Source organism: Aulonocara stuartgranti, assembly GCF_965226115.1.
Source record: "Aulonocara stuartgranti genome assembly, chromosome: 2".
NCBI classification, from domain to species: domain Eukaryota; kingdom Metazoa; phylum Chordata; class Actinopteri; order Cichliformes; family Cichlidae; genus Aulonocara; species Aulonocara stuartgranti.
The window spans coordinates 3,644,279-3,671,820 of NC_138940.1; the positions used below are offsets into that span (position 1 = coordinate 3,644,279).

The 27,542-nt window shown below is 41.0% G+C and overlaps 1 protein-coding gene and 4 long non-coding RNA genes across 5 annotated transcripts; 1 reads left to right on the forward strand and 4 right to left on the reverse strand.

Annotated features, from left to right (window-relative positions):
• Nucleotides 1–885: 885 nt before the first annotated feature.
• On the reverse strand, nucleotides 886–26,225 carry LOC309713047. Its single transcript, XR_014278472.1, has 6 exons — nucleotides 26,004–26,225; nucleotides 25,737–25,797; nucleotides 9,558–9,620; nucleotides 1,837–1,932; nucleotides 1,317–1,609; nucleotides 886–1,032 (listed from the first exon to the last, which is right to left on the reverse strand). It is a non-coding gene; the product is annotated as an uncharacterized lncRNA (long non-coding RNA).
• LOC309713063 lies at nucleotides 2,189–3,530 on the reverse strand. The gene is made up of 3 exons (XR_014278474.1): nucleotides 3,121–3,530; nucleotides 2,854–2,914; nucleotides 2,189–2,274 (listed from the first exon to the last, which is right to left on the reverse strand). It is a non-coding gene; the product is annotated as an uncharacterized lncRNA (long non-coding RNA).
• On the forward strand, nucleotides 18,984–21,235 carry LOC309713042. The gene is made up of 3 exons (XR_014278471.1): nucleotides 18,984–19,029; nucleotides 19,218–19,280; nucleotides 19,632–21,235. It is a non-coding gene; the product is annotated as an uncharacterized lncRNA (long non-coding RNA).
• Nucleotides 21,320–22,850, reverse strand: LOC309713007 (G2/M phase-specific E3 ubiquitin-protein ligase-like). Its single transcript, XM_082544310.1, has 4 exons — nucleotides 22,795–22,850; nucleotides 22,311–22,511; nucleotides 22,007–22,196; nucleotides 21,320–21,754 (listed from the first exon to the last, which is right to left on the reverse strand). Exons 2-4 carry the CDS (start codon nucleotides 22,413–22,415, stop codon nucleotides 21,447–21,449), a joined length of 603 nt encoding a protein of 200 aa, XP_082400436.1. The 5' UTR covers nucleotides 22,416–22,511; nucleotides 22,795–22,850; the 3' UTR covers nucleotides 21,320–21,446.
• Nucleotides 24,316–25,074, reverse strand: LOC309713055. Its single transcript, XR_014278473.1, has 3 exons — nucleotides 25,034–25,074; nucleotides 24,720–24,815; nucleotides 24,316–24,492 (listed from the first exon to the last, which is right to left on the reverse strand). It is a non-coding gene; the product is annotated as an uncharacterized lncRNA (long non-coding RNA).
• Nucleotides 26,226–27,542: the final 1,317 nt, after the last annotated feature.

Genomic DNA, 27,542 nt, shown 5'->3' on the forward strand with positions numbered 1-27,542 from the left:
CCGGTGTCCGGTGCCATCATGGCACCGGTTCTGACATAAACGGTAGTAACCAGACCGAAAAGCAGCGCACATTTCGGTGCTTTATTTCGGTGCTTTTTTTTTCCTGAGCTGTGATACACTTTTAGCCAATCGTTTTACGTTTCCGAGGATAGTAGGCGGGCCAGGTACGTACGTTCTGTTAGCGCAGAGCTACAGATTAAAAATGTCCAAGGCGAAGCGGTCAAAAGTCTGGCTGTACTTCACAGCAAAATATGCAAACTCAGCAGCAACAAGTGCTTTAAGCTGATACTGTGATACTGTCAAAGGAGGTAACACCTCGAATCTCATGAAACACCTGGCGACGCATAGCGTTTTTTTAAAAGCCGAGAAATGCGCCGTATTTGATGGCAGCAGCAGCCGTTCTTCTCTGCGTGAGTAGCTTAATGTTGTTCTTGTGTGATTTACGTTGAGTAGGCTAACCACGTTATTACATTAATGCATGTAAGGTGAACTAGCAAACATCATCATAGCTACATGCGGCTGTCTTCTTGTTTGATGGCAGATACTCCCTTCACCCTGGCCAAAAAGGCTAAAATGACCAAAGAAAAAGTGGAAAACAGCTAAACATGAGAGGTTTTTGGACAAAGTTTGTGTTTTTTCCATTGTTTAAGCACTGCTTCCAGCCAAGAGTGATACCATATATGCCCCATAGCTGCAGAAAAGGCTAACATTGTTATCTTTTTACAAAAAAACAGCTGAACATGAGAGGTTTTTGGACCAATTTTGTGTTCTCCATTCTTTAAGCACCGGTTTGAGCACCGTTTGAGCACCGGCACCGTTTCAAAAGTACCGATTTGGCACCGGTATCGGATAAAACCTAAACGATACCCATCCCTACTCCTGACACAATGTAGTCTACTACATGTGGAGAGAGAAAGGCAGGTGCTTCTCCACCTTGCACTATTATCGTGGACAACATCCTGCCAATGGTTCGATATACTCCATTTTGCAAGTGTAGGATGTTAAATTTCAGTGTGCATCCATTTGGTGTAGCTGAAAAATAACACACAAAAAAGTATATTCTGTACAGACCCCAAACTGATATCTTGAGATTGACAGACAAAAATGTATTACTTTTTTTTTTTTTTACTGTTTCAGACACACAGAACATAACAGATTTATTATCTGTAGTCATTTATTAACTTGTTAATGTTCTGTCAAACAATGTTCAGATCAGGTGGTTGTTGCGTTTGTAACATTATAAAAACGAGTGTCGTCAACAAGCCTTTAGGCCTTGAGTAAGTAAGTTAGTTAGTTTGACTGTGAAATCCTATTACCTTCAAAAGCACCACTGTCCTGAAAGATGGCCTTCACCAGTAAACGGAAAAACTCCCGCCTTGGCCCCCCAAGGTCAGCAGCATCTTCCTCTGTTTCATGTTCATCGCTTGCAAATGTGACATAAAGCATCTCACAGCTTTCTGCAAACTTGGGTCTCTTGAACTGACGCAAAGCAGTCGACCACACATTGGCTCAACTGATATGGAGTTGTCTTGTTCCTGGTGTAATGACTTTCTCACTATGAGCTCTAAGAAGACCTTCAATTTCTTCTTTGCTGAGCTTCTTAAAAGACCTATATAAAAAAGGGACAATGACAAACAGATCTTGGGGAAAAATGGAAATTTGCTGTACATTTGACTCAAGTGCACAGAGTTACAACATATAATTATGTTGTGATAGTCCATATTAAATTAGTCAGAAATGAGCAATTACCTTTGTAATTGTGTAACTGCAAAAAAATGATGCAAGTAAAGATGCAAATAAGATATTCAATTATCAAAGGTTACTTTCAAATCTTACCTTGAAATATGAACTTCACTCTGTCTATCAGACTCTTCTAGGAGGCTACGCTGAATTGCCTCTTCAAGAGCTTCATCTTCCTCCAGAAAAATAGGGCTAAGTAGATAAGAGATATTAGAAATCATAAAACATGTCAGCCTTGAAGAATTTCTCACACTACATCATTAAAAAAAAAAAATATTAAATGTAAATCCTAAAGTTGCAGTCATTCAGCAAAAAAAACCCAAACATGCAAATTGGAAACTTGCATCAAAACAATATCCTAAACAACATCTAAAATGAAGGATTTCTTTAACCCCTAGACAACAGCTTACACAAATTCTGCCACATTATATGGAAACATCTGCTGTCCCTCATTTTCACTCTCTTGAATGCAGCTCTCTGTTTCCTGATGCTTGGCCTCACTTTCACCTGGTGTTGTAGACAACGCATGATGCACTGAACAAAGGAAAGAAGGTCAGCATGACTTGCTTCATAATGTTAACAGCCTTTATATATCCTTATATTAGTTTAAGTGAAAGTTGGGCACATATTCCTCCTTGGCTGTAATCACCTGTGATAATTCGTAAACATTAAAATGGTAAATGGCCTGTATTTGTATAGGGCTTTTACTAGTCCCCCCTAAGGACCCCAAAGCGCTTTACACACCCAGTCATCCACCCATTCACACACTGGTGAAGGCAAGCTACAGTTGTAGCCACAGCTGCCCTGGGGCAGACTGACAGAGGCGAGGCTGCCATATCACGCCATTGGCCCTTCTGGCCAACACCAGTAGGCGGTAGGTGAAGTGTCTTGCCCAAGGACACAACGACCGAGACTGTCCGAGCCGGGGCTCGAACCGGCAACCTTCTGATTACAAGGCAAACTCCCAACTCTTGAGCCACGATCGCCCCAATCGGACAAATTAACGATGCTCTCATCAAACAAACCCCCCAGGAATTATTACGCACTGCAGTAACAAAATCTAACTGGTCATCGAGCTTAGAACCTCACTAGGTTTTCATTCACGTCACATACCTCGTCTTCTCCGGCAGACTGGACTTTCAAAGTCACTGTCAGACAGCTCTTCTGGTTCCTCCTGAGGGAAAAGAAAGCATGTTCTACATAAAATCAAATACAGTTGCACCAAATCACTGGTAACACAGAGGCACATGGCTGCACTAAAAACTGTTTACACCTGCTGAAACTGCAATATTAATTAATACAATTAATAAAATTATGTTAAGGGAACAGACTCACTTTTTAGACAATAAATATTTCTGCACTGCAATATAAAATGTTTACCTGTGCAGGTTTTTGTATCCCTGCCATTATATAGAGGCAGGTGGTGGAACAAATCGAGCCAACTTCTTGGCCACCCCAAAGAAAACTGCTAGAAACATTTGGTTTCATTAGTCGTTTACATCCTCTAATTGTACTCAAATACTCAAAAGGGAATGTCTGGCCAGTTGACAGTGCAAATGTTCTTCTGAAGATTGCTGCTATTTCTTCTCTAAGTTGTGCTTCAGACCAGTCAGGTGTAAAGGAGATCTTCCCAATAAGGCCATCTTGTGCTAGTTTTGCTCGTGAATCTCCTCTCGGTATGAGAAACATTGATGCTGAAGACAAGGGCAAGCACACAACATCTTTTGTATAGTGTTTGCAGGTCTTGTTTTTTCTCACAAAATGTGAGCGCGTAGCATGAGCTTGAGGAACTGATGGAATTCAAACACAGATACAGATAGACACCTATGCATTACAATACATCCGTAAGGTTTCTGTTATCTGTTCATTAAAAACAAACAAACAAACTGTAGACTCAGACCATCTTACTATTGTCTACCCATTACACAGAAAACTGAACCTTTTGTATCTTGTAGATTAGCATTTGGTGATTGTTGGTCAAGTTGGTGATTCAGTTCCCAGGTGCTCTAATCTAGAGCTCCCAATGAGTTTATCCGAGTATGACTGTGTGAGAATGTTGGACAGAAAAAGTGCTTGTATTAATCTGTGCATGTGAATGGGTAAATGAGATCTGTTGTATAAAGTGCTTTGAGTACTCAATTAGAGTAGCAAAGGCCTGCAATTAGGTCAGTGTGTATTTGGACCCTAACAAGTTGTATTTTGTTGCCCGTTTACTGAAATATTTTCCAATCAAAATTATAGCATGGACATGATGTGCAGACTCAGCTTTAATTTAGGGTATCCATATTAAAATGATGATGTCATTATCAATTAAGCAGATAAAAGGCCTGGAATTGATTTGAGACGTAGTGTTCGCATTTTGAAAATTTTACTGTGAACAGACAACATGCGGTCAAAGAAAACATAACAGAAAAAAGAAAATTAAGAAATTAATACAGCCACTACAGTGACCATCAAAACGATGAAAAATATTGACGTAAAATTTATTTTGCGACACCACAGAACTGTCATGGTCCTGGGTCGGTGACCCAGCGCTTTTAGTTTGTTATCATTTTCTAGATGATGATTGTTTAAGTTCTGTGTTATTTTCGATCTGCCTCTGAGTCTGCGTCTGTATCTGTCTGTCTATGGTGTCTCCCCATCTGTTTGTGAATCTGTCTGTTTAGTTCAATGTCTTGTCTGGTTCCATGTATCTGAGTTTCCTGTTTTATTGTGAAGGTCCGTGTCGTATGTGAGTGTGATCAGTTTACGTTTCCCCTGTCCCGTCAGCCCAGATTCCTCCCAGCTGTGTTGTCCTCCTGTCTCTCATCCCCTGATTACTGGTGTGTGTATTTAAGCCCTGTGTGTTCTCCTGCCTGTTGCTGGTTCGTCTGTGTTCCTCGGTGTCAGTCTGTGTTCCTCGGTGTCCTGCTCGTCTCTCTGCCTCTCTTCCCTTTTTTGTTTCATCTCAGGTTTGTCATTTAGCTTTCCCAGTTCAGGTCTTTAGTTTTGTCTTCCCTCTTGCCTGTTTTGCCTTCTCACCACTGTGTAAATAAACTCACCGGCATCTCATCCACTGCCTGCATCTTGGGTCCTTCTTCTAACTCCACACGGCTCGCCTCGGCAGCCGTGACAGTACGAACCGGCCAAATATGGACCCAGCGGCATTCGCACCTTCCAAGGAGCTTCGGGAGGAATTAACCGATTCAGTTTCCAGATGGACTAATCTGTGGCTAGAGCATGAGGGGGAGGAATTTCGTCATGCTCTGGAGGCCCGAATACAGCGGCTAGTTTCCAATCACCCCTGGTTGCTGGATTCACTTCACCCACTCCTACAGGACTTCATCCTCAACACGCTTCATCTTCACCCTCCAACTGTGACAGCTGACCTGCCTGGCTTACCGGAAGATTTTCTCCCCAGTCCACCAGAGGACTCTCTGCTGGACGCAATGCCGCCCGATCAGTCGGCTTCCCCCTCCTTCCGGGCAAAACGGCGGTCACGCCGCCGTCATCCTTCGCTTGCCAAACCAGCTCTCGGGGTCAGTGAGAGTGACGGTTTCATGTACATGCAGCCCCCCAGTGGCCAGCTCACACCAGCCCAGGCTTTTTACAAAGCACTGGGAATCATCCTCATTCCACCCAGCCCATCCACCTCACAGCAGGAGCAGCCACTTCAGAGCTGCCTCGCATCACCGTCCGCTTCCCCGGCCGCTCTCGCCCCTTCTCCCAGGCGGAAGCGACGTCCGCACGGCCGTCAGTTACCGGCGGATTCCGTGAGTCAGGAGCGCAGTGTTTTTTCTGCTCCATCTGAGCGTGCATTCATGAACACTCTGTCAGTTTTTCCTGAATCTAGTAATTCAATACCAGTCAACTCAGGGTTATTCAAATTTGAAAAGAGTAATTCGGAAACTGTTAATTCTTTGTCTGATACTCCAAGGTCCGTTAACACTCGCTCTGAGGATCTAGAGGACTGCTTTCATTCTGCCTCTTCCGAGTCCTCTGTTATGCCAACCCGGACTTTCAAACCAAAATCTGGAAATAAGAAAGACTATCTACCAGAAGCTCAGTTAGCCGCCCGGCCCGAAGCTCAGTTAGCCGCCCGGCCCGAAGCTCAGTCGCCACCTCCACCACCGTTGTCATCACAACCATTATGTCAGTCACCCTTAGTCCAGCCTCCTGTTCAGCAGCCGCTAGCCCGGCATCCTGTACCAATTGCTCCACCTGTAAAACAATACAAGTCAATTCAACCCGAAAAACACCATTCCTCGCCCGTCCATTCCAAGCAGAGGGACACACCTAGTAATAATGTCAACACTCCTCAAAGGCTGGCCAGTTCTGAAACTGAGGTGCACTCCAGGGCCTCCCCAGAGGCTGGGTTTCAGCCCCCAGCAGACTCCGGACCCCTGGAGGTTAAGAAGCCAGCTGAGGGCCGCACCCGGCTGTCGCTGCCTGAGCAGCGTCGATGCTCTATGCAGCTGCAGCCTGCTATGTGTTTGCCAGAGGCCACCGTGCCTGCTGGTCCTGTCCTGTCCCTGCCAGAGGCCCGTGTGCCTGCTGGTCCTGTCCTGTCCCTGCCAGAGGCCCGTGCGCCTGCTGGTCCTGTCCTGTCCCTGCCAGAGGCCCGTGCGCCTGCTGGTCCTGTCCTGTCCCTGCCAGAGGCCCGTGCGCCTGCTGGTCCTGTCCTGTCCCTGCCAGAGGCCCGTGCGCCTGCTGGTCCTGTCCTGTCCCTGCCAGAGGCCCGTGCGCCTGCTGGCCCTGTTCTGTGCCTGCCAGAGGCCCGTGCGCCTGCTGGCCCTGTTCTGTGCCTGCCAGAGGCCCGTGCGCCTGCTGGCCCTGTTCTGTGCCTGCCAGGGGCCCCTGTGCCCACTGGTCCTGAGACTGTTCTCACTGGAGGGCCCGAGGAGCCCGTCCAGCCTTTTGCATCATCAGCTGGGGGGCCCGAGGAGCCCGTCCAGCCTCCTTCCTCGTCAGCTGGGGGGCCCGAGGAGCCCGTCCAGCCTCCTTCCTCGTCAGCTGGAGGGCCCGAGGAGCCCGTCCAGCCACCAGCTGCTCCACCAGCAGCCTCATCCACGCTTGCAGCAGCAGTTTCATCCATGCCGCCACCTGCTTCAGCGCCTCCGTCTGCATCCTCCACGCCGTCGCCTGGTCCGGATTCAGCCTCCTCAGCGTCGCCTGGTCCAGCGCATGCTTCGGCTTCATCCGCTTCACCTGGTCCAGCCTCCGTGTCTTCATCCTCGTCTGGTCCAGCTCCCGCATCACCTGCAGTGGCCTCCTCTTCAGCTTCAGTATCAGCTGCTTTGCCTGGTCCAGCTTCAGCATCCTCATCAGCTGCTTTGCCTGGTCCAGCTTCAGCATCCTCATCAGCTGCTTTGCCTGGTCCAGCTTCAGCATCCTCATCAGCTGCTGCCTCGCCTGGTCCGGCCTCCGCTTCTGCTTCAGCCTCGCCTGGTCCGGCCTCCGCTTCTGCTTCAGCCTCGCCTGGTCCGGCCTCAGCTTCCTCATCATCCTCATCAGCCTCGTCTGGTCCAGCCTCAGCTTCCGCCTTGTCTGGTCCAGCCTCAGCTTGCGCCTCGCCTGGGGCTGCAGGGGCCACGCAGCCTTCAGGTCCCCTACTACCACCTCCACATCTTCGGTCATCTGCCAGGCCGCTTGTTGGGCATCTCCGCCACCGTGGACGCCCTCCTGAACGCCCTCCTGAACGCCGCCACTGCCTTCCGCGTGGCCGGCCTCCGGACTTGTTTCCACGCCGCCGTTGCCGTCCGCACGGTCGGCCCCCAGAACTGTTTCCACGCCGCCGTTGCCGTCCGCACGGTCGGCCCCCAGAACTGTTTCCACGCCGCCGTTGCCGTCCGCACGGTCGGCCCCCAGAACTGTTTCCACGCCACTGCCTACTGCGTGGCCGGCATCCGGACCTGCCCCGTTGCCATTCGCATGGTCGGCCTCCTGAACTTGACCATCTGGGCCTTTTTGGACTCTGTCCCTCCGTCCTGGGCCCCCTCCGCCCGCCCTGGTCGGGTTGTTTTCTGTTTTGTTTTGGTCCGTTTTTTCGTTTCTGCTGGGCTGTCTGGTGCCAGCCCTTGAGGGGGGGGGGGTACTGTCATGGTCCTGGGTCGGTGACCCAGCGCTTTTAGTTTGTTATCATTTTCTAGATGATGATTGTTTAAGTTCTGTGTTATTTTCGATCTGCCTCTGAGTCTGCGTCTGTATCTGTCTGTCTATGGTGTCTCCCCATCTGTTTGTGAATCTGTCTGTTTAGTTCAATGTCTTGTCTGGTTCCATGTATCTGAGTTTCCTGTTTTATTGTGAAGGTCCGTGTCGTATGTGAGTGTGATCAGTTTACGTTTCCCCTGTCCCGTCAGCCCAGATTCCTCCCAGCTGTGTTGCCCTCCTGTCTCTCATCCCCTGATTACTGGTGTGTGTATTTAAGCCCTGTGTGTTCTCCTGCCTGTTGCCGGTTCGTCTGTGTAACTCCGCGTCAGTCTGTGTTCCTCGGTGTCCTGCTCGTCTCTCTGCCTCTCTTCCCTTTTTTGTTTCATCTCAGGTTTGTCATTTAGCTTTCCCAGTTCAGGTCTTTAGTTTTGTCTTCCCTCTTGCCTGTTTTGCCTTCTCACCACTGTGTAAATAAACTCACCGGCATCTCATCCACTGCCTGCATCTTGGGTCCTTCTTCTAACTCCACACAGCTCGCCTCGGCAGCCGTGACAAGAACAAATGATAGCGTATAATATGAAATGATAGATGTTTTCATATTGTCATATCGAACAGCCCTAATACAGAGGGTTCACTGCAAGGTGCAAGCCACTCATAAGCCTCAAGAATAGAAAGGCTAGAATGGACTTAACAAAAAAACAAACAAAAAAAAAACCATCTAGTAAAAGCCAGATAAATTTTGGAAAAACATTCTTTGGACAGATAAAACCAAGATCAACCTCTACCAGAATGATGGCAAGAAAAAAAGTATGGAGAAGGGTGGAACGACTCATGATCCAAAGCATACCACATCATCTGTAAAACATGGCAGAGGCAGTGTGATGGTTTGGGCGTGCATGGCTGCCAGTGGCACTGGTAGTGTTTACTGAATATGTGACACAGGACTGAAGCAGCTGAATGTGTTCAGAGACATACTTGTCTGCTTAAGTCCAGCTAAAAGTAGTCACATTGATTGGGCAGCATTTAATAATAAAGATGGAAGATGACCCAAAACATACAGTCCAAGCACCCCATGACTTTAATAAAGTAAAGAAATAGAATATTCTTGAATGGCCAAGTCAGTCACTGGATTTTAACCCAATTGAGCATACATTTCAGTTGTTGAAGACTAAATTTAGGACAGAAAGGCCCACAAACAAACAGCAACTGAAAGCCAATGCAGTAAAGGCCTGGCAGAGCCTTAGTAAGGAGGAATGCCAGCATCTGGTGGTGTCCATGACTTCAAGACTTCAGGCTGTCATTGCCAACAAAGGGTTTTGAATAAAGTAATAGAAATTATCATTTTATTTTCAGTTATTTAATTTGTCTAATTACTTTAGAGCCTCTGAAATGATAGGATTGTGTTTACAAATTCATTTTTCCCCCTCACATTTTTATGCATTCATTTAGTCCAACCCACTGAATTAAAACTTAAAGTCTGCACTTCAACTGCATTGGAGTAGTTTCATTTTTAATTCATTCTGGCAATGTACAGAAGCAACATTAGAAAATGTGTCTGTATCCAACTACTTATGAACCTGACTGTATATCAAAACCAGTCAGCTAAGATAAGATAACATACCTTTATTAGTCCCACAAGGGGAAATTTCATGATAAATAAATTAAATGATATGTGTAAGAAGGCCTACCGAGCAGTATGGTATCCCAGTGGAGACGGCAGGTCTACTTGGTCCAGGTGCATTGCTGGATTCCTAAGGAAACATTTACATCAAGAACGACTGTTACCTACCTACCAAATAAATAAATAGAGTTGTATGATGCTCGATCTCTGTCTGCTGCCTACCAAATGAAATAATTGAGGACTAGCTAAGTAATTTAGCTTTGCTAGTTTTGCTAACACTGCTATCAACCTGTCCAAAATGCTATACAATAAACTTACCAAGTGCTGCGGCGTTTGTGAGGTCGCGGGTGCACTACCGCTGAATCGTTGGATGGCCGACAAAACGGCTCTTCCAATGTTTTCAGCTAAATCGCTGGACATGCTGGTAGGGAATAGTCGAAGCAGCTCATGGCAGTCAAAAGTGACCGTAAGAGGAGCGCAAACACAGAACCTGACCACGACCGGCACACTTTAGCGCGGGAGGTTTTCTTGAAGCTTTTATTTTGGTATTTCCGTTGACCCGTACAATAAATTTGCATATTAGCTAAATATTTAGTTTCCCGTAACATTTAGATTTAACATTTAACATTTAGATTTATATATAACATTTAGATTTAACATTTAACATTTAGATTTATATATAACATTTAGATTTAACATTTAACATTTGGATTTATATATAATATTTAGATTTAACATTTAACATTTAGATTTATATATAACATTTAGATTCAACATTTAACATTTACATTTAAATATAATATTTACATTTAACATTTAACATTTACATTTAAATATAATATTTACATTTAACATTTAGCATTTAGATTTAACATTTAACATTTAGATTTAACATTTAGCATTTAGATTTAACATTTAAAATCCTGTTTTAAATATGAAAAGTTACAAATATTTTACTAAATGTTGTAAAAAATGACTCGAAAAAACATGTTTTTGTAAGATTTAGAGCTAAATGTGGAAAAATGTTGCTGTTAATTTCGGCATGTTTCAGTTTACAAACGGCGCCCCATAGTTGTCATCATCCCCTGAGTAACCTCTAAACCACATTATGCTTGCTCAGAATTAAAAGGTATCATAATGTTGTGATGTGGAAATAGGTAGCAGCTGTACAGGTTTTATTGCTTTTTGTTTGCTTGGTTTTTACTCACGGAAACAAAAGGACTGGTTGGGCTTTCAAACAAGGGTGTAAATACAAAGGGGATTCTCTTTTCTCTCTTTAACATCAGATAGCTGTTATCACTGTTTTATCTATTTTAAAAAAGCAACTCGCAATTAGCATTAGCATTAGCATTAGCATTATTTTTATGATTGTCTGAGCAGTTAAATGCTATAAAAGGATTTGACCCCATGCCTTATTTAGATTTCATATGAATTGCTTTCTTATTCAGGGACTTTTCATCAGGCAGAAAACAACTGACAGGCTTTTTATTATTTGAGCCTACGTTTCTGCATCCTTAGGATTTGATTTGTCTCACCTATACACACTCCATTACGACCATTTTGGATTCAGGACACAGACATTCTCTATAATTCTAAGATTAGGCTTAAAATTTTACTCAAAGGTTTATACAAGTCAGACTGGATAATGGCTTCGACCTGAGATTGGTTCTGACAGAGGTCTCTTCCTGTTAAAAGAGAATTTGTCATTCCCACTGTCGCCAGCCGGTTGCTCCTAGGGCATTGAATGTTTTCTTTTAATGTAGTGGAGCCTTTAACTTACAATGTAAAGCACCTTGAATTACACTGAATAAAAGACCATGTTTAAACTCACCCCTTTACAGTTTCAGAACTGTGACTTTCGGCCTCATATCAACACCTACCAATGTCTCAAACCACCTCTGTGGTTGGTCGTGCCACAATAGGTGTGTCCAGGAGTGCATTTTTCCATCACACATAAAGACTCATGCTGCACAGTGTCACACATACTGATGCTTTGTCCTTGTCACACTGTTTGAAATCACCATCTATCCCCTTTGTGCAATTTTCTGCTGCCATGTGTACAGTTCCCAAATGCTATTTTCAAAGATAATGAAGTGTAAGAACTAAGAAAAGTCTGCCTAAAAAGGTAAGTGATCTCACGGTTTTCACCTGAGAGACAGATATTTTCTGACTTTTCTTTCTGACTCTGTCACTGTTTAACCTTTGGAAAAGTTGTTAGTTTAATTTTATGTAAATAAACCCTTGTATAAATTAGCCGCAAATTCGAAGGCAAAGTTCTCATGTCTGCAACAGGAATCTTTTTGCGCAGTGGCTACTATTAGCCCTGCCTACTCCAACACTGGATGATATATTACAAAGTGGATTAAAGTGATAGACAGAGCAATATTCAAAAATACTGGTCTCTCAAATAGTGTGGCAAAATCCCTTTCATTTCACTTATAACCCACTTCTATATAGCATATGTGTTATTCACCCAAGTGTCTCATTTTCCCAACAAACCTTGATGGTTAGGATACATTTAATTATTTGAAAGTTAATTTTGGTCATAATTCAACTGTTTTTGTAACAGACTATTTATCTTTGTAGGGTTCAAGTAAGTCATAACCTAGTATTTCTATTTAAGCATCTCAAAGTAATGTATTGTTTTTTGCTGTAAGCAAACATTAAAAATCTGCAGTTAGCTTAAACATGATAGAAACAAATGAAAAAAATACAATCAGAGAAATATGGACTGGTTCTTAAATGGACTGCTTCTTCTACTGCGCTTTTCTACTCTACCTGAGCACTCAGAGTGCTTAAAGAATGTTGCATGTAAAAATGAAAGAAGAAGGCCTTGTTTTTTTATCTGAAAGCAAATCTGTAATATAGTCAACTTTATTAGATCATTGTTTTTGTGATGTATTCTAATTTTAAGGAAAAAAGACACCAATGGGGATTGTTATCATTTAGTGAAAATGTTTTACACTGAAGATCAATACTGTTAAACATACATATCAGACAAAGGCAAATAAAGCTTAAACATACATACTCTTTCAAAAGCTCCTCAAAACAGAAAGAATGAACTTCAAAACCAATGCAAGAATGAATTACCCCTTAAAATTATAATAACACGCAGAGTATGGCATGATTTTAAAATATTACATAGTGTCTAATATATATGGAGCCCTGCAGGGGACATGGGAGAAAAAAAACTTAAGACGGACTTTTGCGAGATCTCGCAAAACAAACTCTGAATTCCAACAATGGCGGCAGCTACTTAGTTGTAATATTATTCTTTCTGGGTCACAAAATAAACTTTTAAGATATTTTGAGGCGTGAATGTAGTTGTGTAAACGTCAGATATCTGCTCGGTTTACAAGACATCACATATTTGCAAAAGTGCTCTGACGTTTTCGGAGATCCGACACCCACCATCTCGAAGCTAACGGGAGGTCGAGACCTACTACAACCGGGAGGAACACCGCTTTCCCGGCACATCGTGCCTCGACCTCCCGGTCGGCTTCGAGCTGGCGGCCTCCGAAGAATGCGGGCAAAACTTTTGCGAGATCCCGAGTTTGTTTTGCGAGATCTCGCAAAAGTCCGTCTTAATTTTTTTTTCTCCCATGTCCCCTGCGGGGCTCCGTAAATATACAATATTACACTAGTAAAATAGAAGCAGAGGTGATAGCTAAATGCTAGCTTTCCCACAATTTATGAGAAAATTAAAGTTATAGTTGGTAAATGTACAATGTGTAAAATATCTGGTCAATATGAGTCAGTCTGCTGCCGTTCTGTCATGCCTTTGCTCAGCTTTCCACATGGTGAAGACTGCCACAGAATAGGTCACCAAATCCTTAGCTCTCTGAGGAAAATATGAGACATATATATATATATATATAGGGAGAGAGAGAGAGAGAAAATCTTAGACTTTAGATGGTAATTACAAATGCCACGAGAAAAGTATGAAACCTTTTCAAGTCTTAGATATACACTTTACCTGCCAACTTCTCTGTTGACCACTACTGGATCTTCCACCTTCTATTAGTCGAACAAAGAGAGATAATGATATGATAGGCTAATTTAGATTATAATGTAAACCTGTAAAATTAAAACAATAATGATCGAGTGATGTAAGGAAAAACATCTGTTACCATTCCAACAATCACAAGCTTTCTCCTTGAGAGTATAAATGAGGAAACCTATAACTATCAGACTTGTAACCAAAGCAGCACATAACAGAAAGAGAGTTGTGTTGGCTGTCTGCAAATCCCACATGTTGGGTGCTGTAAAATTAAAACAACCATTATTTTGGCAACATTATCAATTAAAACAAATATATTTTATTGATCACATGGGTATGTTGTGCAGAAGTGTAAAATTTACCTTTAATGTCCAGTTTTGATTCATTTCCAAAAATGATCTGTCCACATATGGCCACAGCACAGTAGTAAGGCCCAGGATCAGAGGAGCTGACGTTCCTTGAGAAGCTGTAGACACATTTACGTTGTGAGGGAGCTTCAGGACTCCCACATTCATCACCACTGTTTCCATGAACATAAATGGAATGGGATTTCTCTGATCCAGCTCTGAACCAGTACACACTGGGATTTTCTGGACACGTTTTCTTCTCATACTTAGAGACGACTGAACACTGCAGAGTCTCTTGGGCTCCTGAATGAATACGATCAGAAGATCGCATTTGTATGACATCAGGTTCTGGACCTTTTGAAAAAGATTAACATAAATAAATAAATGAACTTTATTGACATGCCATTGAACTGAACATTTTAAAATTAGACTCATAAGCACATAGACTTTTTTTTTTTTTACCTTTGATGGTCAGAAATGTTCCCTCCAAAAAGGTCATAGCAAGCTGTCTGACTTTTATGCAGTAGTAAAAACCAGTATCACTTAGTTTAGTTTTACTGATTTGCATAATAAAGGTTCCAGGTTCTTGTTTTACTGTAATATGAGACGTATTGTTAACATCGTCATAATCAAAGGTGAATGTTCCTCCCAAGAATTCAAACTGGTTTCCAGAAACAAGTCTGATCCAAAATAATGTTTCCTGGTGCAAAAGTGTTGACTGGCGAATACACGAAAGTGTCACATTTTGTCCAACATCAACAGTCTTTGTCACAAAATTGTGATCATTTGAGCAACCTGAAAAAACAAACAAACAAAAAAAGTTATGATACTTGTAAACAAATACTATTACAAACAAGAAAGATAAACTGTTGTCTGCCACGTGCTAAATTACTGTGAGAACATATGCATGGTACTTTAATTATAACTGCAAGACGTCTTTGATACATACTTACCCCCCATTCTGGCTGACAGCAGTAAATAAAATAGGACCATCATTTTCTTATTAAAAGACATTTACATTGGAGCATATGATGATATGACCAGCTTTAAAATAGACGTGCAATGTGGGAGGGAACAATTTTAGATCAGTCTGATTGGCCTTGCTTTGCTTTCTCATTCACTATATTACCACAGTGGAAATATCAACTATATTTCCTACATAAACACATGAAACAACACCAACAACTAGAACCAATCATGATTAGTGTGAAGCATTTCTTTTGTGTTGTGTAATTCAAACACATTAAACATAAAACATTCTTTTCATTATATGTTTAGAAAGTCTGACGTTTTCAGCTGAAACTAAATAGGTCTGTCTGACTGGGGCAAATACAAATCTACAGTGATGTGAAAGAGAAAGTACACCCCCTTTCAATCGTAATGTGTTTCACTCACTATTCTGAAACATTATTTATCAATAGACCCTGAGATTAACAACTCAGACACACAATTTCATTATTTATGTACAACAAACTGGGTTAAATTTAAGCAGAATAGGATTCAATAGCTGGATCTGAAAACTTTTAAAACCACCATTATGTCTCTGTGGAAGAATGTTGGCACACTTTTCTTTACAATACTGCTTCAGTTGTTTAGTTTGAGGTTTGTACTCTTTGACTATGTAAAGCTCTCTTGATGTCTGAATTTTGATGAGCTATCATAAGATCTTGACTCTTTTCTTTTTCAACCATTCTGTGGAAGATCTGCTGTTGCAGGATCTTTTTGTTGTTACATGATTCAGCTTTGGTCAAGCAGTTAGATGTTTGAGAGATGTGCTTACATCAGACTCTAGATTATTTTGATATACAGGGAGTGCAGAATTATTAGGCAAATGAGTATTTTGTCCACATCATCCTCTTCATGCATGTTGTCTTACTCCAAGCTGTATAGGCTGGAAAGCCTACTACCAATTAAGCATATTAGGTGATGTGCATCTCTGTAATGAGAAGGGGTGTGGTCTAATGACATCAACACCCTATATCAGGTGTGCATAATTATTAGGCAATGTCCTTTCCTTTGGCAAAATGGGTCAAAAGAAGGACTTGACAGGCTCAGAAAAGTCAAAAATAGTGACATATCTTGCAGAGGGATGCAGCAGTCTCAAAATTGCAAAGCTTCTGAAGCGTGATCATCGAACAATCAGGCGTTTCATTCAAAATAGTCAACAGGGTCGCAAGAAGTGTGTGGAAAAACCAAGGCGCAAAATAACTGCCCATGAACTGAGAAAAGTCAAGCGTGCAGCTGCCAAGATGCCACTTGCCACCAGTTTGGCCATATTTCAGAGCTGCAACATCACTGGAGTGCCCAAAAGCACAAGGTGTGCAATACTCAGAGACATGGCCAAGGTAAGAAAGGCTGAAAGACGACCACCACTGAACAAGACACACAAGCTGAAACGTCAAGACTGGGCCAAGAAATATCTCAAGACTGGTTTTTCTAAGGTTTTATGGACTGATGAAATGAGAGTGAGTCTTGATGGGCCAGATGGATGGGCCCGTGGCTGGATTGGTAAAGGGCAGAGAGCTCCAGTCCGACTCAGATGCCAGTAAGGTGGAGGTGGAGTACTGGTTTGGGCTGGTATCATCAAAGATGAGCTTGTGGGGCCTTTTCGGGTTGAGGATGGAGTCAAGCTCAACTCCCAGTCCTACTGCCGGTTTCTGGAAGACACCTTCTTCAAGCAGTGGTACAGGAAGAAGTCTGCATCCTTCAAGAAAAACATGATTTTCATGCAGGACAATGCTCACACGCGTCCAAGTACTCCACAGCGTGGCTGGCAAGAAAGGGTATAAAAGAAGAAAAACTAATGACATGGCCTCCTTGTTCACCTGATCTGAACCCCATTGAGAACCTGTGGTCCATCATCAAATGTGAGATTTACAAGGAGGGAAAACAGTACACCTCTCTGAACAGTGTCTGGGAGGCTGTGGTTGCTGCTGCACGCAATGTTGATGGTGAACAGATCAAAACACTGACAGAATCCATGGATGGCAGGCTTTTGAGTGTCCTTGCAAAGAAAGGTGGCTATATTGGTCGCTGATTTGTTTTTGTTTTGTTTTTGAATGTCAGAAATGTATATTTGTGAATGTGGAGATGTTATATTGGTTTCACTGGTAAAAATAAATGATTGAAATGGGTATATATTTGTTTTTTGTTAAGTTGCCTAATAATTATGCACAGTAATAGTCACCTGCACACACAGATATCCCCCTAAAATAGTTAAAACTAAAAACAAACTAAAAACTACTTCCAAAAACATTCAGCTTTGATATTAATGAGTTTTTTGGGTTCATTGAGAACATGGTTGTTGTTCAATAATAACATTATTCCTCAAAAATACAACTTGCCTAATAATTCTGCACTCCCTGTACAGTGGTGTCCTGGCTACAAAATAAGCCCAAATTATCACCCATGCGTCACTGTGCTTGATAGCTATTATGAGGTGTTAATGCTCATATGTTCTGTTTGTTTATCACCAAACTCATGGCACTGTCTATTATGGCTAAAAATCTCCAGCTTGATCTTCTCTGTTCAAAGAACATTGTTCCCGAAGTTTTGTGTTTGCTGAGATGAACAGTACACAGTACAGCAGTCTGCATGGTATTTGACAAAGAATAACATCAATTATAGAATCATTTATAGGAAACATGTTGTCTTCCCACCATGGTCACAGAACACAATCAGAACATTCTATGTACAGGATAACTGGTACAAATACATCTTAAAACAGAGGATTATATAGACAAAACATAACACTAGCCTAATACTTCTAGATAATACTAACCTTTCTGTTTGGCCATCAGAGAAGGTCAAGGCTATTCAGTCCATTTATAAGACTACTGTCATGAATTCTTAAAACCCCTTTTTTGTAGTTTCTCTGAATATTGCACAGCCTGACCCTGGGTTGAATTTGCCGGGGTGTCCATTCATGAGAAAATTAGAAACTCTCTCAAATACTTGGCAATTAATCTAAATGTGTTCAGGTTTTGAAAGACTTTTTCTTTTTCACTAGTGAATAATGGACTCCTATTTTTTTGAGGTGGGGGGGGGGCTTCCCCAAGACCGATGGGCAGCAACAATTGCTTCACTGAGATAATTAATTATCCATTAATTACAGGTGACCAATTTGTTAACAATTCTCAGGGTAAATATGAGTTGGGGTTCTTTGGGTTGTTTTTCTTTGTTTGTTTGTTTGTTTTCTTGTCTTGTTGTGTTAATGTCCTAAACAACAGGAGAAGAGAACAGGAAGCATTCGTGTTTAATATAACCAAAACTCTAAATACAAACTGAGTAAGATATCGTGTCAAAGTCATGCAATATGGTATCCACAGCAGTATACAATGCAAATAAAGTTAGCAGTTGTCTATGGGACGCCGTTTGTAAACTGAAACATGCCGACATTAACAGCAACATTTTTCCACATTTAGCTCTAAATCTTACAAAAACATATTTTTTCGAGTCATTTTTTACAACATTTAGTAAAATATTTGTAACTTTTCATATTTAAAACAGGATTTTAAATGTTAAATCTAAATGCTAAATGTTAAATCTAAATGTTAAATGTTAAATCTAAATGCTAAATGTTAAATGTAAATATTATATTTAAATGTAAATGTTAAATGTTAAATGTAAATATTATATTTAAATGTAAATGTTAAATGTTAAATCTAAATGTTATATATAAATCTAAATGTTAAATGTTAAATCTAAATATTATATATAAATCTAAATGTTAAATGTTAAATCTAAATATTATATATAAATCTAAATGTTAAATGTTAAATCTAAATGTTATATATAAATCTAAATGTTAAATGTTAAATCTAAATGTTATATATAAATCTAAATGTTAAATGTTAAATCTAAATGTTATATATAAATCTAAATGTTAAATGTTAAATCTAAATGTTACAGGAAACTAAATATTTAGCTAATATGCAAATTTATTGTACGGGTCAACGGAAATACCAAAATAAAAGCTTCAAGAAAACCTCCCGCGCTAAAGTGTGCCGGTCGTGGTCAGGTTCTGTGTTTGCGCTCCTCTTACGGTCACTTTTGACTGCCATGAGCTGCTTCGACTATTCCCTACCAGCATGTCCAGCGATTTAGCTGAAAACATTGGAAGAGCCGTTTTGTCGGCCATCCAACGATTCAGCGGTAGTGCACCCGCGACCTCACAAACGCCGCAGCACTTGGTAAGTTTATTGTATAGCATTTTGGACGGGTTGATAGCAGTGTTAGCAAAACTAGCAAAGCTAAATTACTTAGCTAGTCCTCAATTATTTCATTTGGTAGGCAGCAGACAGAGATCGAACATCATACAACTCTATTTATTTATTTGGTAGGAAGGTAACAGTCGTTCTTGATGTAAATGTTTCCTTAGGAATCCAGCAATGCACCTGGACCAAGTAGACCTGCCGTCTCCACTGGGATACCATACTGCTCGGTAGGCCTTCTTACACATATCATTTAGCTGACTGATTTTTGTTTTTTCTTTGGTGTAATATGTCACCTTAAATTAAATCCTGTCAAAGTAATGATTCTGATTCTACATACATTTCATCTTCTTAGGGGTCCATTACTAGCAGTGTCACATCACCACCAACAACATTCACAAGTTTTACGTCATATTTTATTACTGTTTTTGCTGTGAAGTGTCTTTTGATTGCTCACTTTCATATTTTAAAACTATTGATAAAATATTACTCTAGCTAATCTGTCACAGTACAATTGCCTCAAATTACCCATCTTTTGTTATAGAATTGTGCTCATTGAGATTTTCTGTGCCGTGTTCTAGGATGGTTACCAAGGAAGGCTTCAGATTTCCAAAGAGGAATTGGAAAATGTTCTTTCCCTGAAAACATCTTTTACTGAAGCTGCATCTATCCTTTCCATCTCCAGGCCCACTCTGTATAAGTTACTGCAAGACTATAATATCTCAGAGTCAAAATTCAATGTAATCAGTGACCATGAGTTAGATCAGATAGTGTCCCAGATAAAAACTGAACATCCAAATGTTGGAGAAGTGATGCTGATGGGTCATCTGCGTTCCAAAAACATAGTGGTTCAAAGATGGTGCGTAAGAAAGTCACTGCGGAGGGTGGACTCGGCTGGTGTTCTATCCAGGAGAAGAACTGCAGTTGCTCGGCGAGTATATTCTGTGCCTCATCCAAATTTCATATGGCACATAGATGGAAATCACAAACTGATTCGCTGGAAGTTTGTTGTTCATGGTGCAATAGATGGATACAGCAGGATGTTGATGTTTCTTCAGTGCTCCAGCAATAATCGAGCTGAGACTGTGAAAGCCCTCTTTACTGCAGCTGTTGGACAATTTGGCAGACCCCTGCATATCAGGACTGATCACGGAGGAGAGAATGCTCAGATTTGGGAGGACATGCGAGCAAGCAGGGGTGAAAGCTCTGTCTTAATGGGAAGTTCTGTGCACAACCAGAGGATTGAGCGTTTCAACCGAGACTTAAACAACAACTGTAGCCGCATTTATGCACCTATATTTTATGAATTGGAATCACTTGGTATCCTAGACTTAGAAAATGCAACAGACCTATTTTGCCTTCATTATGTGTTTCTACCACGAATCAACCGCACTTTGAAGGAATTCAAAGCTGGATATAACAATCACTCTGTTTCCACTGAAGGTAATAGAACTCCCATCCAGCTTTTTGCCTGCGGAACTCATGTGTCTCATCGTCACAACCCAGAACTTTCTACAGCAGAGGTCTCCATACCCTCCTTGTCAAACTCTGAAAGTAGGTTTGTCCCATTAAATGACAGCGATTTACAAGAGCTATATACAAGCATTCACCCTTTTGAAGAAGACAACAATAATGGTAAAACATTGTTTCAACGAACACAGCAGTATATTTTTAACAAACTTGTAAATGTGTGACCTCAACCACAGGATACCAGTGATGTTCTAAAGAGTGATGACACTTAGCATTCTTAAATGCTGTACAGCAAATGCAGTTTTTGTACTACTGCAGAAGCCCCTCCCCTCTAGCAGTGATGCCTCCTGCCACATAAGGACTCAGAGTTAATGATTGACAGTGACTCATAGGCTATTCAGAAGGCTACAACCACTTTTAGTTTATGGGTAAAACCAGTTATTCAGATTGCAGTAAAGATCAAATTCACACTGTAATACAGTATAACAGTGAAAATTATCAACACGGAACAGTCAGTCTTTAAATCAATTCACAAGATTATCTACAGTATTGTTTTAATCATTGTAAAGTTGCAATAGTCTTAATAAATGTTGCTGTTAGATGTCTAAGTAATCCTGGCTTGTTCTACAAAGCATGTTTAGTATACTCTGTGCATAAACTGTTTTGAAGTGTCCTTGTTTAAAAAAGAAAAGCTTAATAAAATTATTGTATTACACCAGTGACTTTATTGATTTGTCGTTGAAAATACAGAGTTAGCATTTTTATAAATCTATTGAAGCTTTGAAAATTGTTACATTTCAACATTAAATGCAGTCAGAATTTATTTCAACTATCTTGTATGAAGCAAAGTTACTTGAAACTACAATTAATGAACAGGATTAGAGTTAACAAACCCACCATTTTAATTTCACTTTTTTGGAACATGTTTAGATGGTGCTGAATAAAGCTCCATTCATGAGTGCTACTAAGAAGCAGTAATGAAAAGCATCATCATCAGCCATTGTTGTTTCATTCACAAAAAGCTGAAGCTCATTTGCACATGTGTGTGCAATCGGGAGATGTTTGCTTTCATCGTGAATGAATGTTATTTTAGGAGCTGGTTGAAAACCTATGGCTGGAACCTTGCTGCTCCCGGTGGCAAAAGCCAAGATGTGACCAGGCCTCAAAGCCTTCACAAATGCCTCTTCATCCTTGGTAAGAGTCCTTTCTCCAAGTGAGTCTCTCAGCTCTTCATCTAAAAACAAAGAAAAACCACCATTAACCTGGGGACACTAAAATAGTTAAAGCTTGAGCTAACAACTAAATGATGGCTAATGTTTTTATAAAAAATACAGAGGTTCTGTCTTTGCCTTGCTTGTCAGTTGTAAGCTATCATACATCTTTATTCCTGTTTTGTGTGTGCATGTGACATAAAAAGACAAAGTTTTACTTTAGTGTCCTGAATTGTTTCATGGCCACACTACATTATATGTGAATTTCTGCTTACTTTCGACACACTGGAGAAATTCCCGAAATTTGACCACCATCAGCTCCTCTCTAACTCTTCTGTTGCTCCCAAGGACAGAATAGCTTGGCCTGAGAACCCCAGCAATTAAACTGGCTGTCAGATCTTTGTCCTCCCCCGATAGGTCAAGCAGAACACGCAAACTGGGGTTCTCTCTCAGGAGTGATAAAATCTAGACAGAAAAGTTTAAATAATGGTTAAATTCCAGTTTTCAATACAAAAAGTAGCTCACTCTAAATGATTATAAAATAATGACCAATTGATACAGAAAAAAAATAAATCTCACTCCATAGTAGGACAAGCCATCAGTTAGTTGATCGAAACAGCTTTGCCGTTGCAGAACTGCAAGGTATAGAGCTGCATTTTTCACGAACAGATCTTTATTGGCCATGGTGACTGTGAGTGGAAGACCTTCAACTTGATATCGCCATGAGTCGCAGCAGCTGACTGCTTCCTCCAAATCATGTTGAGTTGTTGCATTTACAACCTAAATATTTAAGAAAAACACTTTAAATGTTTGTTTTTTACCAGTGTACACAAATACTGCAGATGGTTCATTTTAATTGGACTCGAAACGTTTTTGTTTTGGTTTATTTGGCTGTATTTCACCAATATTTTTTTTTTAACAAAAAGGAAACAAATTGAAAATATAATACATGGAATTGCCTCTAATAACCAAAAGTGTATTTATTATATATTATAAAAGAAGACCAGAAGACTTGTGAATATAGGAAATATTACAATATTCTTGTTATAATATTGCAATTCACCTTTTTCAGATTCTCTCTTAACTCAGGGTCACCTATATCATCCGGTGTTAGGTGTACTTGAAGCAATGTCTCCTGACTAGGGATGGGTACCGGTGTCCGGTGCCATCATGGCACCGGTTCTGACATAAACGGTAGTAACCAGACCGAAAAGCAGCGCACATTTCGGTGCTTTATTTCGGTGCTTTTTTTTTCCTGAGCTGTGATACACTTTTAGCCAATCGTTTTACGTTTCCGAGGATAGTAGGCGGGCCAGGTACGTACGTTCTGTTAGCGCAGAGCTACAGATTAAAAATGTCCAAGGCGAAGCGGTCAAAAGTCTGGCTGTACTTCACAGCAAAATATGCAAACTCAGCAGCAACAAGTGCTTTAAGCTGATACTGTGATACTGTCAAAGGAGGTAACACCTCGAATCTCATGAAACACCTGGCGACGCATAGCGTTTTTTTAAAAGCCGAGAAATGCGCCGTATTTGATGGCAGCAGCAGCCGTTCTTCTCTGCGTGAGTAGCTTAATGTTGTTCTTGTGTGATTTACGTTGAGTAGGCTAACCACGTTATTACATTAATGCATGTAAGGTGAACTAGCAAACATCATCATAGCTACATGCGGCTGTCTTCTTGTTTGATGGCAGATACTCCCTTCACCCTGGCCAAAAAGGCTAAAATGACCAAAGAAAAAGTGGAAAACAGCTAAACATGAGAGGTTTTTGGACAAAGTTTGTGTTTTTTCCATTGTTTAAGCACTGCTTCCAGCCAAGAGTGATACCATATATGCCCCATAGCTGCAGAAAAGGCTAACATTGTTATCTTTTTACAAAAAAACAGCTGAACATGAGAGGTTTTTGGACCAATTTTGTGTTCTCCATTCTTTAAGCACCGGTTTGAGCACCGTTTGAGCACCGGCACCGTTTCAAAAGTACCGATTTGGCACCGGTATCGGATAAAACCTAAACGATACCCATCCCTACTCCTGACACAATGTAGTCTACTACATGTGGAGAGAGAAAGGCAGGTGCTTCTCCACCTTGCACTATTATCGTGGACAACATCCTGCCAATGGTTCGATATACTCCATTTTGCAAGTGTAGGATGTTAAATTTCAGTGTGCATCCATTTGGTGTAGCTGAAAAATAACACACAAAAAAGTATATTCTGTACAGACCCCAAACTGATATCTTGAGATTGACAGACAAAAATGTATTACTTTTTTTTTTTTTTACTGTTTCAGACACACAGAACATAACAGATTTATTATCTGTAGTCATTTATTAACTTGTTAATGTTCTGTCAAACAATGTTCAGATCAGGTGGTTGTTGCGTTTGTAACATTATAAAAACGAGTGTCGTCAACAAGCCTTTAGGCCTTGAGTAAGTAAGTTAGTTAGTTTGACTGTGAAATCCTATTACCTTCAAAAGCACCACTGTCCTGAAAGATGGCCTTCACCAGTAAACGGAAAAACTCCCGCCTTGGCCCCCCAAGGTCAGCAGCATCTTCCTCTGTTTCATGTTCATCGCTTGCAAATGTGACATAAAGCATCTCACAGCTTTCTGCAAACTTGGGTCTCTTGAACTGACGCAAAGCAGTCGACCACACATTGGCTCAACTGATATGGAGTTGTCTTGTTCCTGGTGTAATGACTTTCTCACTATGAGCTCTAAGAAGACCTTCAATTTCTTCTTTGCTGAGCTTCTTAAAAGACCTATATAAAAAAGGGACAATGACAAACAGATCTTGGGGAAAAATGGAAATTTGCTGTACATTTGACTCAAGTGCACAGAGTTACAACATATAATTATGTTGTGATAGTCCATATTAAATTAGTCAGAAATGAGCAATTACCTTTGTAATTGTGTAACTGCAAAAAAATGATGCAAGTAAAGATGCAAATAAGATATTCAATTATCAAAGGTTACTTTCAAATCTTACCTTGAAATATGAACTTCACTCTGTCTATCAGACTCTTCTAGGAGGCTACGCTGAATTGCCTCTTCAAGAGCTTCATCTTCCTCCAGAAAAATAGGGCTAAGTAGATAAGAGATATTAGAAATCATAAAACATGTCAGCCTTGAAGAATTTCTCACACTACATCATTAAAAAAAAAAAATATTAAATGTAAATCCTAAAGTTGCAGTCATTCAGCAAAAAAAACCCAAACATGCAAATTGGAAACTTGCATCAAAACAATATCCTAAACAACATCTAAAATGAAGGATTTCTTTAACCCCTAGACAACAGCTTACACAAATTCTGCCACATTATATGGAAACATCTGCTGTCCCTCATTTTCACTCTCTTGAATGCAGCTCTCTGTTTCCTGATGCTTGGCCTCACTTTCACCTGGTGTTGTAGACAACGCATGATGCACTGAACAAAGGAAAGAAGGTCAGCATGACTTGCTTCATAATGTTAACAGCCTTTATATATCCTTATATTAGTTTAAGTGAAAGTTGGGCACATATTCCTCCTTGGCTGTAATCACCTGTGATAATTCGTAAACATTAAAATGGTAAATGGCCTGTATTTGTATAGGGCTTTTACTAGTCCCCCCTAAGGACCCCAAAGCGCTTTACACACCCAGTCATCCACCCATTCACACACTGGTGAAGGCAAGCTACAGTTGTAGCCACAGCTGCCCTGGGGCAGACTGACAGAGGCGAGGCTGCCATATCACGCCATTGGCCCTTCTGGCCAACACCAGTAGGCGGTAGGTGAAGTGTCTTGCCCAAGGACACAACGACCGAGACTGTCCGAGCCGGGGCTCGAACCGGCAACCTTCTGATTACAAGGCAAACTCCCAACTCTTGAGCCACGATCGCCCCAATCGGACAAATTAACGATGCTCTCATCAAACAAACCCCCCAGGAATTATTACGCACTGCAGTAACAAAATCTAACTGGTCATCGAGCTTAGAACCTCACTAGGTTTTCATTCACGTCACATACCTCGTCTTCTCCGGCAGACTGGACTTTCAAAGTCACTGTCAGACAGCTCTTCTGGTTCCTCCTGAGGGAAAAGAAAGCATGTTCTACATAAAATCAAATACAGTTGCACCAAATCACTGGTAACACAGAGGCACATGGCTGCACTAAAAACTGTTTACACCTGCTGAAACTGCAATATTAATTAATACAATTAATAAAATTATGTTAAGGGAACAGACTCACTTTTTAGACAATAAATATTTCTGCACTGCAATATAAAATGTTTACCTGTGCAGGTTTTTGTATCCCTGCCATTATATAGAGGCAGGTGGTGGAACAAATCGAGCCAACTTCTTGGCCACCCCAAAGAAAACTGCTAGAAACATTTGGTTTCATTAGTCGTTTACATCCTCTAATTGTACTCAAATACTCAAAAGGGAATGTCTGGCCAGTTGACAGTGCAAATGTTCTTCTGAAGATTGCTGCTATTTCTTCTCTAAGTTGTGCTTCAGACCAGTCAGGTGTAAAGGAGATCTTCCCAATAAGGCCATCTTGTGCTAGTTTTGCTCGTGAATCTCCTCTCGGTATGAGAAACATTGATGCTGAAGACAAGGGCAAGCACACAACATCTTTTGTATAGTGTTTGCAGGTCTTGTTTTTTCTCACAAAATGTGAGCGCGTAGCATGAGCTTGAGGAACTGATGGAATTCAAACACAGATACAGATAGACACCTATGCATTACAATACATCCGTAAGGTTTCTGTTATCTGTTCATTAAAAACAAACAAACAAACTGTAGACTCAGACCATCTTACTATTGTCTACCCATTACACAGAAAACTGAACCTTTTGTATCTTGTAGATTAGCATTTGGTGATTGTTGGTCAAGTTGGTGATTCAGTTCCCAGGTGCTCTAATCTAGAGCTCCCAATGAGTTTATCCGAGTATGACTGTGTGAGAATGTTGGACAGAAAAAGTGCTTGTATTAATCTGTGCATGTGAATGGGTAAATGAGATCTGTTGTATAAAGTGCTTTGAGTACTCAATTAGAGTAGCAAAGGCCTGCAATTAGGTCAGTGTGTATTTGGACCCTAACAAGTTGTATTTTGTTGCCCGTTTACTGAAATATTTTCCAATCAAAATTATAGCATGGACATGATGTGCAGACTCAGCTTTAATTTAGGGTATCCATATTAAAATGATGATGTCATTATCAATTAAGCAGATAAAAGGCCTGGAATTGATTTGAGACGTAGTGTTCGCATTTTGAAAATTTTACTGTGAACAGACAACATGCGGTCAAAGAAAACATAACAGAAAAAAGAAAATTAAGAAATTAATACAGCCACTACAGTGACCATCAAAACGATGAAAAATATTGACGTAAAATTTATTTTGCGACACCACAGAACTGTCATGGTCCTGGGTCGGTGACCCAGCGCTTTTAGTTTGTTATCATTTTCTAGATGATGATTGTTTAAGTTCTGTGTTATTTTCGATCTGCCTCTGAGTCTGCGTCTGTATCTGTCTGTCTATGGTGTCTCCCCATCTGTTTGTGAATCTGTCTGTTTAGTTCAATGTCTTGTCTGGTTCCATGTATCTGAGTTTCCTGTTTTATTGTGAAGGTCCGTGTCGTATGTGAGTGTGATCAGTTTACGTTTCCCCTGTCCCGTCAGCCCAGATTCCTCCCAGCTGTGTTGTCCTCCTGTCTCTCATCCCCTGATTACTGGTGTGTGTATTTAAGCCCTGTGTGTTCTCCTGCCTGTTGCTGGTTCGTCTGTGTAACTCCGCGTCAGTCTGTGTTCCTCGGTGTCCTGCTCGTCTCT

Bases quoted from the DNA above. Each gene is read 5' to 3' on its own strand.
- LOC309713007 (XM_082544310.1), bottom strand. From the start codon at position 22,415: ATGGCCAATAAAGATCTGTTCGTGAAAAATGCAGCTCTATACCTTGCA. The intron at 22,197-22,310 runs GTGAGATTTATT...TTTTCTGTCTAG, and splicing joins ATGGCTTGTCCTACTATGGA to ATTTTATCACTCCTGAGAGA. The intron at 21,755-22,006 runs GTAAGCAGAAAT...CTTTGTTTTTAG, and splicing joins ATTTCTCCAGTGTGTCGAAA to ATGAAGAGCTGAGAGACTCA.